Raw genomic sequence first — 18519 nt, forward strand, 5'->3', positions numbered from 1 at the left:
CTAAAGGCTTAGAGACTTGACGTAACTGACGCACCCCTTCATAAAATGACATAACGGGGATGCCTCCCTACTGTGTTGTTGTCAAAGCCTGTATGGCAGGCAGAGATAGCGGCTAAATATACGCTTACAGTGGAGAAAGCCTTCCCTCTGTCCAGAAGGTCCTGCAAAAAGCATAAGATCTCGGATGCAGAGCATTGGTAAGGAATGATCTGCCTTAGCTCACACCACTTAAGAAATGCACCACTTGTTACCATACAGTGAGCATGTAGAAGGTGCTCTGGCACTCTGGATAGTCTCAATTACTCTGAATGGCAAGCCTGTCGCATTCAGATTCATGGGCCAGGGCCAAAGGGCCGGGTTTCTGGGTGAGGGTGGAAAATCTCTCCATTAGCTTGGAGAAGAAGCAGAGCTTCCCTGGCCATCAAGGGGCTACCAAGATGAGTAGACTAGAGTAGGGAGTATCAGGCCTAGGGGAAGAAAGCTGTAGAGCATCACCCTTGGCCAAGGGTGTGCCAGTGCGTCCACCCTTAGTGATGCGTCTCCTGCCAGCACTAAGAACAACGGGCAGTGTGCATCTTTGTGCGATGCGAAGAGATCTACGGTGGCTCGACCATATCTCACCCAGATCTGGTTCTCCACTGGGGGATGGAGTCTCCAATCCCTGTACAGGGGATTCCCTGTACACCCGGGACATGAGTCACGCATAGTGAAAGTAGGTATGCTCCGCAGAACAATCTTGACAGCTAGTCTGTGTAGATGCTGAGAGTGGGTGCCGCCCTGGCGGTTGATGTATGCCACCAGAGTCGTATCGTCGTCCAGCTTGACGCCTAGGTATTCTATTCTCTGTGTTGGCACCAAACAGCTCTTTTTCTGGTTGATCTTGAAACCTAGGGAAGCCGTGTCCCGTACTGCTTGCTCCTGTGTCGTGGAGCAAAACAGATAATTGTCTATGTAGGCATAGACTCTGAGTCCTCTGATTCTCAGGGGCGCTAGAGCCGCCTCCACACACTTGCTGAACGTCCAGGGAGCTAGTGCTAGCCCGAAGGGGACAGCGAGGTATTCGTTGGCTTTACCCTGGGTCACACTTTATTTGGATAGTCCGGATAGTCCATATGTATCAGATGGTCTACAGATATCTACAGATGGTCATACTATCAACAAACTATCTGTTGGTAAGCAACTGCTTACTAAGGTTACAGTTAGGGTTAGGGTTAGGTTTCGAATAAGGGTTAGGGTAAGGGTTAAGTTTAAGGTTAGGATTAGGGTAAGAGTTAAGAGTTAAGTTTAGGGTTAGGATAAGGTTTAAGGTTAGGGCTAGGGTTAGAGTTAGTAGATAGTTGAAATGTTACTGATTGTCTGTAGATAGTCTGTAGAGCATCTACAGATGGACTATCCAAATAAAGTGTTACAGAGCCCTGAAAGGCAAACCCGAGAAAGCCTTCTGTGTGCTGGCAGAATACTTATGTGAAAATAAGTGTCCTGTAGGTCGACTGAAGTGAACCAGTGGCATTGAGAACCAGGAAGTTCCGGGAGTAGAAACCGAAATGGCTCTCTGCGGCTGGTATAGCTCTGATTGCCCCTTTACTCAATTGATAGGAGATTTCCTGCTCTAGCATGCGAGCTGAGTCATTACTTGCTACTGAATTCAGAATTCCGTTGAAAACGGGTGGCTTCATAGCGAACTGCGGACAAGACCCTGGGCTGGACTGCGCATTTTGCAGTTCCCTGCTCTTGCAGCAAGTCGCCCACAAGTTAGATGACTCTTGCTCACCGGTGGTGACGAGTCGCCCTTTTGTTGTATTTTTGCTCTGTGGCAAGGAGGGCACTTGGGGGTTGAGTGAGCTCCCTTCGCCTTCCCTGTGAGCAGACGCATAGGAATGAGCCATTGCACAGGGGATAGGATTTAAGGAGCACGGATGTGCCTCTTCCCCATAGTGATGTGGGGGGAAAGTCTGTGCTCCACCTGAGAGGGAACAGGCCAGGACATGGTGTGAACTGTTGGCTGCCCCACTCTACCGCTGGAGCCAGTGTGCTGCCCTCTCCCTGCCGCGAAGCCTTGGCTTGTGGAAGGGTAGACCGGGTTGCCATGGTACCCGGATCTGCAGGGCAGGCAGAAGTCGAAGGCTTCGCCCTCCTTCTTTCAATGTTCGCATTTCCGCCGCATGGTGGTGACAGCCGGCCAAAACAGTTCCTTAGGCTCGATCAGAGCGTCAAGGAAATCTGCTTTCTCCTTGTCCGACAAGCTGGACAATTTTAACCATAGGGCTCTCTCCTCCCCCACAGCGAGGCTCATGGCACACCCACAGCCTTGTATGGAGGCCCAGAGGTTGAGGTCTGCTACAACGCAGATCTCCTCCCAGAAGTCGGAGTTGGCTGTGCCGATGGCAACAAACCATTCTGATAAGCCATCAGTAGGGACGTAACTTTCAACGCCCGTACTGAACGTGCCGCCTACACATACACCTTCTGGAAGATGGAGACAGAAAAGCGCTCCGTCTTTCCAGGGAGAGTTGTGCTGGACAGTGACGAGGCATGGATGGCTCAACCACCGGGTTCTCCATACCCTTCATGTCCATTCCGACTAAGTGTCTGGTCAGGACCTTGCAAGACAGGGTTTTCCGCCACACAAGCTGGGACTGCTGGGAGGAGTTGTTTCCCTGGGATGGTGTGAGAGGGGAGCCTCCTCCCATTGAGACAGTCCTCCTCCCATTGAGCCAGTCCCTTTCACGCCCCACGGGTACAGGCCACTCAATATTGAGCCTGGTCGCTGCCCGCCTGCAGGTATCGATGAGCCCGACATTTTGTTGTCTGGGTAAAGATGCTGTGCTTAGGGTGCTAGAGGGCCTCGAGATGTCCCCTCCCCCCTTCCCCGCTGCTAGGTCTTCAAAACCATCCATTACCTCAGCCCAGGAGGGTTGGGGTTGCGGGGTAGCCTCATTGCCCTCAGGCTGTGAGGGAGAACGGTCCGTTTGAGGCCGGTCTTAGGCATCTTCCTACAATGCACACAGGACTCAGGGTTAGTGAGTGCTACTTTGGCATGCTCAACCACCAAGCAGGTGATACACAAGGAGTGTGTATCCTTGCCTGCTATCATGGCCCTGCATGGACACAGGTGTGTGGTGCTAGGGCAGGGGCCCTGCTCGGGTAGCAGGTTCCATAACTCAGAGAAGAAAACATAAAGGTTGTAGACTTGGGTTAAGTGAGTGCTAGCCGCGTGTAGCTGCGAAGCTAGTTGTAGCTAGCCGGGTTAGATAGGCCTTGCGGCTTGCGCTAGCCAAGTCTCAGTAGCTAGCCATGTGACGCTAGCTGCAACTGGAGACTTAGAATGAGTAGAAGACTTTGAAAACAAATTATACTCTAAGCAAAAACGTTCCTTTCGGTCAATACTCAACACAAAGAGCGAGAGCTGAGGTCCTACGTTTGGCAGCGTTAACCTTGCGGTTCGCCTGAGAACAGTTAAGCAGGAAGACAGGGGTCAAGTCGTGCTGAGGAGAGCTTCAGAGAGCGTATTGATCTTCGCAAGGAAGAAAGCAATAATGACCAGAGGGTGGGGCGAGTGGCACCTTATAAAGAGGGAGGGGCTCACCTCATTCGCAACTCGACCTGTCTATCTCCGACAGCGAATCCCATAGTGAGACATCGAAACAAGTATTTGAAAGAGAACCCTGTTTCTCAACCTACATTAATTAAACCACAACTAGTAGCATCACGATCTCCATCACTTTCAATCCATATGAAATGGTGGGTACTGGGTCCATACTCACCAGGTTGCTGTTGGTGTTATTGCTGTCCTCCTCAGGCATAGGCAGAAACACAGCCAGGGCCACACAGTTGGCAAAGATGGTCAGCAGGATGATGATCTCAAACGGTCTGAAGGGGAACACTCAGGAAAGGTTCAACCGACATTATACACATCCAGCAGATGACAGAACTGCAGGGTATAGGAAATAATATCATTTTTAAAGATACAATAAGATGCTGTGTGGGGTATTTTCCTTTCTTTTTCAAACACTCAGGAACACACTGATATTACCTAACCAAGCTATATGGATGGATATGGATAGCTATTCCACCATTCGAGGCCTACAGGAAGTACACATGCATCTCAATGAGATCTTTCAACCTCACCCACCTATTAAATGAAGTACACTATCTAAGTAGCCATAAGGTGTATGGTTTAACATGCCACCGTAGACTTCATATTACAGTAAACTAGTGCTCGGGCTAGTTTTGTATCAGTTACAGGATAACTATTGACAGAGTAACCATAACTAGCAATCTTGGCCATGCATCTGAATCATAAAATGTCAAACACATCAATAAAGTGAGTCTATTTCAGTTTAACTGATGTATGTGCAACCCCTCAATAGGGACTCTCCCATATAGCCAGGGCTATCTAAAACACACTGGAAGACATTTGAGGCCAACAATGGATCAGTTAGAAGAAAATCAGATCTATTTATGTTGGCACCTGTGGTAAAGATGGTGGCGAGTTCAAATATCTGGGTCCCTTCAGTACAGCACATTCAAACGGTCAATACTGTGCAATATTGCACTCCTGGGTGTGTAATACTACAAAGCTGTAATCAGGGTAACACCATGGATAATCTACTACCACTACATTATTATAGTAATCATGCTGTTCCCCTCTCAAACTGCAGTACCTAGTTCCACCACCAGTCTGTGTCTGAGGCAGCATTCTCTTAGCTTAGCGTGTCTGTTTTTAGGCTGTGACGTGGGAGGACAGCTGTCCATCCATCCCCAGGAATATCATCACGCCGCTTGAACAAACTCATATTTTACATATTTCCATCAACAGCTTCACTGGATTATAACACATCTCAGTGGACCATTACTGCAGCCACAGTCATTACTCACTACCAAAACAGAACTGTAACCTTGGATGTGGGATTCATGGTATGCACAGGGTTAAAAAGTGATTCTGAGCTGTGGTGGATTTGTCCTCAAGACCATTTGCATTTACAAGATGATTCTAACAGAAATGTACTCTGTATGTTGTCTCCCAGTCACAACCCAATATGGGTCATCTCCACTCTATCCTGATGCTACGGCATGTTGTTCTAAAACCTATAGTTTGAGCCAATAGCTGTTGATTTAGCAGGGATATCAACCTGTTGCTCTGGTGCTCAAGCCACTCTACAGTTCAGCAGGTCTGCATACTGGACTGGACCACCGGAAAATGTAAGGGCTGTGTCCAGTGATTATAATGTGTGACCATATCAGAGTGATTATAACTCTATGGCTATACATAGATATGGTTATTCAATACAAGACAATACAAGACTCAACGAGAGATGCTTTATAAAGTGTTGAGTCATCACTAAGTCAGCCATTCCTCAGATCCCTGAAGCAGTTGTTCCCAGACGCTCTGCTGCTACCACCCATTCAAAGACTTCTCTTTCATCCACCAAATACACAAAGCCTTAACTCTCTAACAACCCAGTTGTTATCCATAACCTCAATAGAAACTGGGCTTGGGGCACGATGTGCGAAACACTGCTGGGTTGCATTGACCATTAATACAAGACCAAATGTATCAATGTCATAAACAGTCATTTACTATACCACCAATCCACAGACAGGCTTCACTATTTGGCCATGTTAGAAACAATGGAAGTGCAGTGCATTCAAACCACAAATGTCTAAAAGCTTGACCATGATTCATGGTTTAAAAGTCAGTGGCCAAACCTTTCATATCTAGCCAGCTGTGTTGACAAGACAGCACAAACAGATCTGGGACGAAGCTACGTAATTTGAGCATGGTTATCTAGTGACAGCCGTTACCTGTTCCCACACCCTCCTGACCCCTAACCCCTGACCTTTGACCCCTGACCCCTAAAGGATACTTCCATTCCACAATGTTGATGGCAGCCTTGCGGAAGGGGTTCTTCAGTGTGAGGAAGAAGAGGGAGCGTGCGGGCCGAGGGTTTCCCCCTGTGGCCAGGAGCTTCTTCAGCTTCTCCTTCTGCTTCCTCTTCAGAGTTTCCTCGTCCATAATGTAGGACTGCAGGTTAGGCTCGCCGCCACTGTCCGCCATCTTGGCTCTACCTGGGGAGTTTGGATGAAGTGAAGATGGTTGCTAAAATGGCCTCTTCAGCCAGCCAGCTACTGTACCCCCAACTTGACCTGGTCGTCCAGATACTGGACCAAGTTGGCCCAAGTGAAGATGGTTGCTTTCAGTGCTGTATTCCACCAGGTCAGCTAGCAATTCACCTGCTCAACTAGTCCAGGTCTGCTCTGGTGTTCTACTCCTACTAGTCCTCTTCATAACCTGCTGGGTATGCACTTGTTTATTCGACAACACTCCTATCTCCTCTCTGTTGTCTATATCTCCCTGTACTATTTCTCGGTCATTCCCCCTCTCTCTCACACACTCGCATTCTCTCTCTCCCTTTCTGAGATGACAGATCTGTGCCTGTGTATTGGTTGGACGAACAGTTGGTCAGCGGAGAGAATAAATATAGACAATGAGTGTCATTCTGGTGGGGGTGTTGGAAGGGGGGGGTACATTTACCAAGAGTGAAGGTTAAGGCAGGGTAAGGCAGATACTATGTTGTTGTCGGCCCTATAGTACTATCATGTCATTGGCTAACAGGGTTGGAGTGATGTCCTGTCATTGGTTGTAACACCGAGTCCCCAGACATTGGTTGTACTATTTGACTTTCAAAAGTTTTTTCTTGGCCTTGACAGACATGATGGCTACTACGGTGCCTAACGGAGTTGGGGTGTCTCCTCATTGGTTGAGAGTTAACATCATGGAATGGAGTCGATGGTGGGAAACGTGTCTGTGAATTATTGCCTTTGAGATCTTTGTCAACAGTTGGTGACTCTTAAGATTGAAACACATACTATTTAAGGTATCAATTTGTGCTCTATCATGCCCAATGCTTTGTGTTATATAACATGGTTTGTGAAAGGCTTTGTATATATAGAACCCAAACATTAATGACAGGCCCCAGGTCTGAGGAATGAGCACAATTATGCTGAACTACTGTATTGCATCAAATTAGACAATTAGATTAACATTATTATAAATAAAAATAAATGTGCCTCCAAGTATCAGTTGTCCCATTGTAGAATCTGTTTATTTTCCAAAAACTGTATTTGTGAAAAGAGGAATCACATTTCTTTATTACCAGCTTTGTGACTTAATATCACACTGAAATTTCCAAAAGATGTCTTGTGCTGTAATAAAATGAACTACAGTTTGTTTTGGGAAATATTGTTTCTTTTGATAACAGTAATGTGTTGCTACAATGATCAGTTTCTCATCTTGAAATACAATAAACATAGCATACTTTAATTCATCCCAGTTAACACATTTGGTTCCTTGGAAGTTGTGGAAACGTATGTTTTTAGTTTCACATTGGTTGTAGGAACTGAACATTTTTTAAACGTTCTGTGAACAGAAGTGAAAATGTTGACTGTTCTGGGAATGCTTATTTTTAGGTTGCAGGGAGGTTCTGAGAACATTTTACTCTGGTTCCTTGAAATCTTTCCTGGGAGGTTTTATTAATGCTCTGAGAACTGAAATTATAGGTTATTTTGAACTTCCTTAAAACTTTCACTGAATGTTTCTTTTAATAACACTGCTAGCTTATTTTGGGTTAACTTTTTTGAATTCCAAGCCCAGATAGGACACATGGAAACTCCTTTTCTTAGGCATTAATCATGCAAACATATATTTTTTAATTTTTTTATTCAGCGAGATTCAAACCTATAATCTTCTCTTCTTTACATTTTACATTTTACATTTTAGTCATTTAGCAGACGCTCTTATCCAGAGCGACTTACATGAGCAATTAGGGTTAAGTGCCTTGCTTAAGGGCACATCGACAGATTTTTCACCTAGTCGGCTCAGGGATTAGAACCAGCGACCTTTCGGTTACTGGCACAACGCTCTTACCCACTAAGCTACCTGCCTTTATTCATGGGAATAATCCACTGCGCCACCAGGATGGAGCTAGCATGCCATGTTTTTTTATGCATACAAAGCTGTTTATTTTAGTCTATTCAAACAGACCCCATTTCAAAGGAAACAAGCACTCAATAAGATCAGGTGTGGCCAATTAGTGGGCTCAGCCAACACACCTTAACACACTTAACAGGATAGTGGATAGAGAGAGTTTTGTTGATGCCGAGAATAGATTGTATATGTTCTCAGCATTAAAACGTTTTTTTGTGTTTATTCTGGTAAATTTTCTTCACGTTCTGCGTTCTGAGAACAGTGTGTGTTTTTAAATAACATTCTTTGAACGTTCTCTGAACATTACTTACATTTTCTTGTGGTTTTAATGGTATGTTTTATTCACGTCTCGGAACAATTTGAGAACTTCACTTTAAGAAACGTTATGCTAAAGTACTGACATTTCCACAGAAAAACATTGTTTCTTAACGTTCTCTGAACTATTTGAGAACATTCCCAATGTCAAACCAGTTGGAGAACATTCCAAGATCATTACCAAAATTGAAATGAAATGTAACCCTGTTTGAACATTTAAGAAACTTTATTTTAAAGTAATGAAATACTACGATTTATTTCTGTTTTGTCAAGTTCCTTAAAAGTGTGGAGACTATTCCAAAGCCAAACAACTATGCACCATTCCCAGAAAGTTGTGGGGAGGTTGTATGCAAAATAACCATAGGACAACCACTGTCTCACCAAGTTCTAAAAAACGTAGAGCTGTTCTCAGAACGTTATGTGCTAGCTGGGATTGCTCTCTGAGTTTCAGGTGTTAATCTTCAAATCTGAAGTGTTCATGACATCATGCTTTAACATAATCAGCTTCCGAAAGTGTTTTGGTAAATCATTTCAGTGGCAAGAAACAAGACACATTGCCAATACATAACATAGTATCTAGTGGAAAAGTCTTAAATTATATATCTTTGTGCTCAGGGTTTGATGTTTTTGTGGGCAGTCCTTGGAGAGAGGGAAGTCCTACCTCATTTCACAAATGTCTATCCACAGTCTCTCTCACAAACTACACTGCCCATAATCCCCTAGGTCGCAGAGCCCTCTGACTCCTCACAGTCTATCCCCGCAGAGGAAGAGGAGGAGTCTGAGAGAGAGCGAGGTGACCCCCCATTGCTGTGGTCCGAGTCTTCCGTCCTACAGTGGACAGAACTGGGGCTGTGGCACACCTGTCCCCCCTCATACACCTCTCTCCCATTCCCCTGCCCGTCCACCAGCCCCTGCAGGTATTTAATATAATTAATTGCTGCCCTCAGTGTCTCCACTTTACTGAGCCTCTTCTCACTGGCACCCCCTGGCAGGTGGTCCCTCAGCTTGGCATAGCCCTGGTTCACACACTTCACCCTCTGACGCTCCCGCTCGTTACGCTTCTGGATGAACGCCGGCTCGAAGGGGCACTCGTACACCCCAAAGTGCCCGTGGTGGAATGGGGACAGGTAGGGGAGGAGATTGGGGCCTCCAGGGCCCCGGAACGAGGCTTCATATAGGCCTCCAGGGTCCATTGTGGTTGGGTAAAGGAGGAAGGGCACTGTATGGGCCAGAGGGTCAGAGCCAGAGTGGAGGCGGTGGGAGTGGGTGTGGGTGTTGGGGCGGTTCTCATAGTGGCCATTAGAGGGAGACAGACTATAAGGCAGGCTGCTGCCTCTGTTTAGGTAGGTGGGCCGCTGGTCTACGAAGGGGTGGGAGAATGCAGCACTCATGTTGATGGTGCAAAGGAACAGAGAGAGAGCCTCTTAAGATAAATGGATGGATAAGGAATCGGAGCAGCGAGTCGTGAGTTTCCTCCACTTGTGACATCCAGTTTTCCCCTCAAGTAGAAGGAGAAACAAGGTGGAGCTTCATCATCAAACGCTCTCCTCTGCTCTTGTAGATCTGTGGAAGTGAATTAAGACAGGATGAAAGGTTAGAACTTAGTTAAATGAGCCACCTTCATCAAACACAGGAGGTTTTGAGGATAATAATAATTATTGCATGTATTTAAAGATAAAATGAGGCTATATAAACTTCAGAGGTAAGGGATTAGATAGCTGCACTTTGTGCTAAGAAACTAAAGGAAGATGAGGATCTTTACAGTTACCTGAAAATCAGAACATTTATAATCACACTGAAAGTATGCAAATTCAAGACTACTATCTGGCTTTATTGTAGGGGAGAGTGGGGTATGTTGAGCCAAAGGGTATGTTGAGCCACCCCTTGTTTCTAGGAAACCATACACAAAATGAATCATGTGATCAAATATTTAGGAAGAGGTCATCATTTCATGAAGTCTGTGAAGGAAGAAACCACATGGAAAAAGTGGTAAGCAAGTTAGGTAATAAAACAGAAATGAATTTATTGTGTTATAGGTTTCATGATGCTGGTATCTAAATCAAAGTAGATCGTTTTAAGATGGATTGTGCATCAGTTGGGGTCTCTATAAGCTACAATATGAGGTCCTACACCTAGTTATTTTTATGTGCACTACGTCATAACACACAGCCTTTTATCCGCAACAAGTCAATTTGTTGGAAACACATCTCTTGTGGGAAAATGTGCATATTGTTTTAATGCATATTTTTGAATATTTGCATGAAAATCTGTCGCCAATTGGATGGAAACATAGATAGTGAAGCTGAATAGCTACATTGACAAAAAAGAAAACAAACATGTACCTGTGTGAAAGAGAGGCTATGATAGAGTAGCAGAGGCACACAAGGTCTTATCTGGTGACATGGAGTCTGAGCTTGCTAATCATATCAAGAATCTCGCAGACCAGTTTCATGGGCTTAGTAGCCTCAAACACAGTGCATATGGAAAGTATTCAGACCCCTTGACTTTTTCCACATTTTGTTACGTTACAGCCTTATTCTAAAATTGATTAAATTGTTTTTTTCCCTCATCAATCTACCCACAATACCCCATAATGACAAAGCAAAAATAAGTTTGTATAATATGTGCACATTTATTAAAAATCAAAAACGGAAATATCACATTTACAAAGGTATGCAGACCCTTTACTCAGTACTTTCTTGAAGCACCTTTGGCAGCGATTACAGCCTCGAGTCTTCTTGGGTATGATGCTACAAGCTTGGCACACCTGTATTTGGGGAGTTTCTCCCATTCTTCTCTGCAGATCCTCTCAAGCTCTGTCAGGTTGGATGGGGAGCGTCGCTGGACAGCTATTTTCAGGTCTCTCCAGAGATGTTAGATCGGGTTCAAGTCTGGGCTCTGGCTGGGCCACTCAAGGACATTCAGAGATTTGTACCGAAACCACTCCTGCGTTGTCTTGGCTGTGTGCTTAGGGTCGTTGCCCTGTTGAAAGGTGAACCTTCGCCCCAGTCTGAGGTCCTGAGCTCTCTGGAGCAGGTTATCATCAAGGATCTCTCTGTACTTTGCTCCGTTCATCTTTCCCTCGATCCTGACTAGTCTCACAGTCCTTGCCGCTGAAAAACATCCCCACACCATGATGCTGCCACCACCATGCTTCACCTTAGGGATGGTGCCAGGTTTCCTCCAGACGTGACGCTTGGCATTCAGGCCAAAGAGTTCAATCTTGGTTTCATCAGACCAGGAATCTTGTTTCTAATGGTCTGAGATTCCTTTAGGGGCCTTTTGGCAAACTCCAAGCGGACTGTCGTGCCTTTTACTGAGGAGTGGCTTCCGTCTGGCCACTCTACCATAAAGGCCTGATTGGTGGAGTGCTGCAGAGATGGAACTCTTGAGCACTGTCATAGTGAACATTTGGTTCATGGTCACCTCTCTGACCAAGGCCTTTCTCTCCCGATTGCTCAGTTTGGCTGGGCGGCCAGCTGTAGGAAGAGTCTTGGTGGTACCAAACGTCTTCCATTTAAGAATGATAGAGGCCACTGTGTTCTTGGGGACTTTTAATGCTGCAGACATTTTTTGGTACCCTTCCCCAGATCTGTGCCTCGACACAATCCTATCTCGGAGCTCTACGAACAATTCCTTCAACCTCATGGCTTGGTTTTTGCTCTGACATGCATAACTGTGGGACCTTATATAGACAGGTGTGTGCCTTTACAAATCATGTCCAATCAATTGAATTGACCACAGGTGGACTCCAATGAAGTTGTAGAAACATCTCAAGGATGATCAATGGAAACAGGATGCACCTGTGCTCAAATTTTGATGAGGATTTTTATTTATTTAATCAACTTTAGAATAAGGCTGTGATGTAACAAAATGTGGAAAAAGTCCCTGTTTCAGACAACTGGTCAAGAAATGGAAGAGATATTGAACAGAGAGCTCTCTATCTGAATGTAGGCATACATTTAAGATATACAATATACCACACCCCAATACCATGAATTAAACGTTGACCTACTAGCACCATCACCAACTGTCACAGAACACCATCACCACTTACCCCAAGGCGGCTCAACTTCCCCTGTCCCTATGCTCAATTTATGTTGACATGAATTCTGATTATTTCCAACATCCTGAAATATATGTAGATATCTTTGTTATAAAGAATACTATATTTCGCTTGATGTAGTAATGCTGAATGTAAGAAATGGCTCAACATACCCCACTCTCGCCTACTTCTACTTTATTGTAAATCAAAAGTCAATTGATCTGAGAAGCAACAATGAACATGAAAGCGTTAACATTGTGGGCAGAATCATTTCCCTCAATAATCTTGAAATATCTTCTAATCCCACTCTCCACCTCCCTTTTTCTCTTTCTCTCCCTCTCCTTCACAGAGACTTGCATCCATGGCTGCTGCACAGAGAAAGAGTGAGAGAGAGAGAGAGAGAGAGAGAGAGAGAGAGAGAGAGAGAGAGAGAGAGAGAGAGAGAGAGAGAGAGAGAGAGAGAGAGAGAGAGAGAGAGAGAGAGAGAGAGAGAGAGAGAGAGAGAGAGAGAGAGAGAGAGAGAGAGAAGAGGAATTCCCCTCTCTTTAAGCCAGTGTTGGGTTTCCCAAAGACAGTTTGGAACGTCTGCCAAAACCACTTAAGCATTTGAAGGCGAGGGTTATTGTATATAACTTTGACAGTTGGATATGTCTTTTGAAGTGAAAATTAACACACACAGACCCATAGACACAAACTCAGACACACACCACACCACCATTGCCACACTGTGTCCTTATAGTGCTTGGGGAAAAACCACCCCAGAGTGAAGTAATTAATCATCAAGATGAGGAATCATGTATGATGAGGTTGTCTTTGCATTCAATGTATTAGGACTTAGATAGAATATATGTAATACATACATAGTTATAATTACTTATTATTCATAAGTACAATGGCATGCATATAATCTGTAGGACTTTATATGATCTATCTATACTATCTATATTCTACTATCTATATTCTACACATTATCATAGAACCTAACACAAGAGATCATATTAAATATTACGTTGGTTTTTGCATTGGGTATAACCTAATGACAGAAAATATAGAACAAATAATTTATATTTACTGTAGATATTTACTGTGTGGCCACACAAAATATCTCTTCACCCTGCATTATTTACATGTTACATGTCCGAGTTCATTGAATTTATTTGCATGGAGTCATATGTACTCCAGAAAGACAAATGTGTTTTCTCCATTGCGGATGTGTTCATTCTACTCTCTCCATCTTACCTTCAGATGAACAGGTGATACTCAGGGTCCTCCACATTTAGTACCAGGCCTCCAGGTGCTCAGGGGGGAGACAGGCAGGACCCTACCCAGCCTGGGGTGCTCTGTCTGGGGTGAGGAACTCAGTGTGGTTCCTCTCAGGTGTTCCGTGGTGGTGTGGTCAGTATGGTGTCCTCTGTAGTAGTGTGTCAGGTGGGTGGTGGATCCCAGCTATTACCTACTCTCACCCCTGGATGCCCCACCCACAAAGAGATGGGTGGGAGATCAACTGAGATGAAGATATTGTACTTGGCTTAAAGAAGTATCGCAGGTGTGGTATTTTATAAAACACCCACTCCCAGTGGTGATTACATAGTTTAATGATAGTTTGACATCAATGAGAAGCCCGACCTTACTGCATTAAGTTGTGTCAAGTCAGACTTCACTGATCTCTTAGACAGGTTAATCCAGCGTTTCCAAAACTCAGTCCTGGGGACCAAAGGGTGCACGTTGTCACGTTGTATAATGAAAGGAGACAGGCGCAGGAATACGTAATAGGGGTTTTATTTTACTCCACCCAACACAAGGTACGTCATGAAAGAATGACGGGGACAAAGCCCAAAACAAACACGTATATATATAACAAAAGGATGATGGGACGAGACCCGAAATAACAAGTGCACAATTCCACAGTATGTAACCCGTAATACAAAGTACTCACGAGACCAACGGACATGGGACAATTATCGACAAGGACAATTGGGAACAGAGGGCACATATACACATACTAATCAGGGGGAATGGGAACCAGGTGTGTGTAATGAGACAAGAGAGTCCGGGGTTGGTGGTAATGATCTAGTTCAGTAACACCTAGAAGGCTGGTGACGTAGACCTCCGGAGCTGGTGAACGGAATGAGCAGCAGTACCGGGGGGATCCGTGACAGTACCCCCCCCCCCCCCGTTGATGAGATACTGGAAATACCTGTCTGAAGCCTCGAATCCAGGACTTCACGGACCAAGTACGCCGGACCTCCCTCGATGTCCAGAGGAGGAGGCGGGGCGTCACTGGGTCCAGCCTCAGTGAGGGGACCAGGCACCACTGGCCTGAGGAGAGAAACATGAAAAGTCGGGTTAATACGGTAATCAGCAGGGAGTTGCAAACGGTACGTTACCTCATTAACCCTCCTCAGGACTTTAAACGGCCCCACAAACCGCGGGCTCAGCTTCGGCAGGGGCTGGTTTGGGTGGAGAGCCAGTCCCGGTCGCCTGGAGAGAAAACAGGCTCCTCACTGCGGTGGCGGCCTGTTTTATGTGCCGACGCACAGGCCGCTGGAGAAGAATGTGCGCTGTGTTCCAGATCTCCTCAGCGCGCCGAAACAACTCGTCCACCGCAGGGGCCTCGGTCTGGCTTGGATGCCAAGGTGCCAGCGCCGGCTGATACCCCAACACACACTGGAAAGGAGTGAGGAGTGGCGCAGGGAATTCTGCGTGTACTCAGCCCAAGGTAGAAAATCCGCCCACTTCCCCGGCCGGTCCTGACAGTAACATGTCAGGAACATGCCCACTTCCTGATTGATCCTCTCCACCTGCTCATTAGCTTGAGGACGGTACCTGGAGGTGAGACTGACCGTGACCCCCAGGCGTTCCATGAAAGCTTTCCATACGCGTGAGGTGAACTGAGGGCCACGGTCTGACACAATGTCCTCCGGGATCCCGTAGTGCCGGAAAACGTGCGTAAAATGAGCCTCCGCGGTTTGCATGGCCGACGGGAGCCCAGGCAGAGGAAGGAGGCAACAAGCTTTGGAAAACCGATCCACAACGACAAGAACGATGGTGTTCCCCTTGGAGGGGGAAGGTCAGTGACAAAGTCCACCTAGAGGTGAGACCAGGGTCATTGTGGAACCGGCAGGGGAAGGAGCTTTCCATAAGGGAGGTGTCTGGGTGTCTTTGACTGGGCACAGATGGAGCAGGAAGAGACGTAAACCTGGACGTACCTAGCCAAGGTGGGCCACCAGTACTTCTCAGTCAGGCAGGCGATGGTACGGCCTATCCCAGGATGACCCTACACAGGGGCCGTGTGCGCCCAGGTAAGGAGGCAGTCCCGCACACCCATGGGCACGTAGGCGCGGTTCTCCGGGCACTGTGCAGGTGCGGGTTCCGTACGCAGGGCCTGCCGTATGTCGACGTCCACGTCCCACACTACTGGCACAATGCTACCGAACGGAGGGATGATGGGGGGGGCGATGAGGAGGCAGGCGTGTAGCCTGGGTCTTAGAGAAAACCTGATTCAGATCCTGGTATTCCTCCGGTAAATCCACTTGAGGGGCATGGTCCGGACTTTCCACCGTAGTGGTGTCGACCTCCCCTGACACTCCTGTGACCAACCCAGCAGTCTCCTCTTGGACCAGGAAATAACAGGGTTATGCTAACTCAACCAGGGGAGACCTAAAACAACGGGTTGCGTGGGGGTGTCTATAATCAAAAAGGTGATCTGTTCTAAATGAGTGTCATGGGTCAGCAGAGAAACGGGAACAGTGATGTGATGTACGAGCCCTGTCCCTATTGGACGATTATCCAGGGCTCTAACCGGAATGGGTGACCGTAGGGGAACCAAAGGAATGCGTAATGCAGTGGCCAGTGCTCTATCTAAAAGATTCCCGGCAGCTACAGAATCAATCAGAGCTAATGGGAGTGAGGAGCTAGGGTATTCAGGGAATTTAATGGGAAAACACACTGGTTGAGGTGACAGAAAAGGAGAGGAGAACTTGCATCCCACCGGGGTTGGAGCAGGGGAATTCCCTGGCTTGTCACCTCCTCGCCTATTAGTGGATAGAGGGCTGGTCGGGGAGAAATGACCCCTTTCTCCACAATAGGAGCAGAGGCCCAGATTCCTCCTTCTCCTACGCTCTGCCTCGGGCAAACTTGCAGAGCCCACCTCCATCGGCTCTGCCCACGGAGCAGGTGTAGCCATAGGCTCCGGATTCCGCGCAGGTCTTCGTCAGAACCGCAGGAAGTTGTCCAACCGGATCGCCATGCTGATGAGCTGGTCGAGTGACAGGTTGTCATCACGGCAGGCTAACTCCTTCTGTACCTCCTCCTGCAGAGCCGGCGCAGATGGGACGGAGGCAGGTAGTGGTGGTGTGGGGGCTGGTGCTGGAACCGGTGCTGGAGGCTGGAGGGACTGCACATTCCCCTCCAAACACAGGATGGTTGCCAGCACACTGTCCATGGCGCTGCAGAGTCTGGAGAGACAGTCCTCGTGATGCTGGACTGTCTCTATGATGGTCGCCAGCTAGGCCTTTACCGCTGTCTCCATTTAGGAGGGTCGATAATTCTGTCACGTTGTACAATGACAGGAGACAGGCGCAGGAATATGTAGTAGGGGTTTTATTTTACTCCACCCAACACAAGATACGTCATGAAAAAACGACGGGGACGAAGCCCAAAACAAACACGTACACTACCGTTCAAAAGTTTGGGGTCAATTAGAAATATCCTTGTTTTCTAAAGAAAAACATTTATTTTGACCATTAAAATAACATCAAATTGATCAGAAATACAACTCTGCCTAGGTCAGCATCCCGGAGTCGCCTCTTCACTGTTAACGTTGAGACTGGTGTTTTGCGGGTACTATTTAATGAAGCTGCCAATTGAGGACCTGTGAGGCGTCTGTTTCTCAAACTAGACACTCTAATGTATTTGTCCTCTTGCTCAGTTGTGCACCGGGGCCTCCCACTCCTCTTTCTATTCTGGTTACAGCCAGTTTGTGCTGTTCTGTGAAGGGAGTAGTACACAGCGTTGTACGAGATCTTCAGTTTCTCGCATGGAATAGCCTTCATTTCTCAGAACAAGAATAGACTGACGAGTTTCAGAAGAAAGTTCTTTGTTTCTGGCCATTTTGATCCTGTAGTCGAACCCACAATTGCTGATGCTCCAGATACTCAACTAGTCTCAAGAAGGCCAGTTTTATTGATTATTTAATCAGCACAACAGTTTTCAGCTGTGCTAACATAATTGCAAAATGGTTTTCTAATGATCAATTAGACTTTAAAAATGATAAACTTGGATTAGCAAACACAATGTTGGAACACAGGACTGATGGTTGCTGATAATGGGCGTCTGTACGCATAGGTAGATATTCCATAAAAAATCAGCCGTTTCCAGCTACAATAGACATTTACAACATTAACTATGTCTAAACTGTTCTTCTTATCAATTTGATGTTATTTTAAAGGACAAAAAAATAGCTTACTTTCAAAAACAAGGACATCTCTAAGTGACCCCAAACTTTGGAACGGTAGTGTATAACAAGGACATATCTCATTATGATACTAATCTTTTTTATTTACTTTTTGTTTTGTTCACTAAGTTTCATCGATAATTATAAACACAGGACGATAACCAACAATCGATGACAAGAAGATTAAGTTGTAGAAGTTCAGTGGTAGTTATGATAATAGTGCATTTGTGCTGGTAGTGGGGACTACAGTGGCTGGCGAAAGTATTCACCCCCTTGGCATTTTTCCTATTTTGTTGCCTTACAACCTGGAATTAAAATGGATTTTTCTGGGCTTTGACTAGGCCATTCCAAGACATTTAAATGTTTTGCCTTAAACCACTCAAGTGTTGCTTTAACAGTATGCTTAGGGTCATTGTCCTGCTGGAAGGTGAACCTCCGTCCCAGTCTCAAATCTCTGGAAGACTGAAACAGGTTTCCTTCAAGAATTTCCCTGTATTTAGCGCCAACCATCATTCCTTCAATTCTGACCAGTTTCCCAGTCCCTGCCGATGAAAAACTTCCCCACAGCATGATGCTGCCACCACCATGCTTCACTGTGGGGATGGTGTTCTCGGGGTGATGAGAGGTGTTGGGTTTGCGCCAGACATAGCGTTTTCCTTGATGGCCAAAATGCTCAATTTTAGTCTCATCTGACCAGAGTACCTTCTTCCATATGTT

The 18519-nt window shown here is 46.1% G+C and overlaps 2 protein-coding genes across 2 annotated transcripts in view; both read right to left on the minus strand.

Moving 5' to 3' along the window:
* LOC121575422 (dihydropyridine-sensitive L-type skeletal muscle calcium channel subunit alpha-1-like) overlaps positions 1 to 6400 on the minus strand; it is a 28638-nt gene extending 22238 nt beyond the window's left edge. Inside the window, exons 1-2 of the mRNA XM_041888536.1 lie at positions 5868 to 6400; positions 3765 to 3870 (exon numbers count right to left, since the gene is read on the minus strand). Of these exons, the coding sequence (XP_041744470.1) occupies positions 3765 to 3870; positions 5868 to 6058 (297 nt within the window). The 5' untranslated portion in view covers positions 6059 to 6400. The remainder of the gene's footprint in view (positions 1 to 3764; positions 3871 to 5867) is intronic.
* A 2621-nt stretch (positions 6401 to 9021) lies between these two features.
* LOC121574640 (achaete-scute homolog 5-like) lies at positions 9022 to 9801 on the minus strand. Its single transcript, XM_041887178.1, has one exon. The coding sequence runs from the start codon at positions 9691 to 9693 to the stop codon at positions 9022 to 9024; it is 672 nt and encodes a 223-aa protein (XP_041743112.1). The 5' UTR covers positions 9694 to 9801.
* Between the last annotated feature and the right edge of the window lie 8718 nt (positions 9802 to 18519).

Source organism: Coregonus clupeaformis, chromosome 10, assembly GCF_020615455.1.
Source record: "Coregonus clupeaformis isolate EN_2021a chromosome 10, ASM2061545v1, whole genome shotgun sequence".
Classification (NCBI taxonomy): Eukaryota; Metazoa; Chordata; class Actinopteri; order Salmoniformes; family Salmonidae; genus Coregonus; species Coregonus clupeaformis.

Bases quoted from the DNA above. Each gene is read 5' to 3' on its own strand.
- LOC121574640 (XM_041887178.1), bottom strand. From the start codon at position 9,693: ATGAGTGCTGCATTCTCCCACCCCTTCGTAGACCAGCGGCCCACCTAC.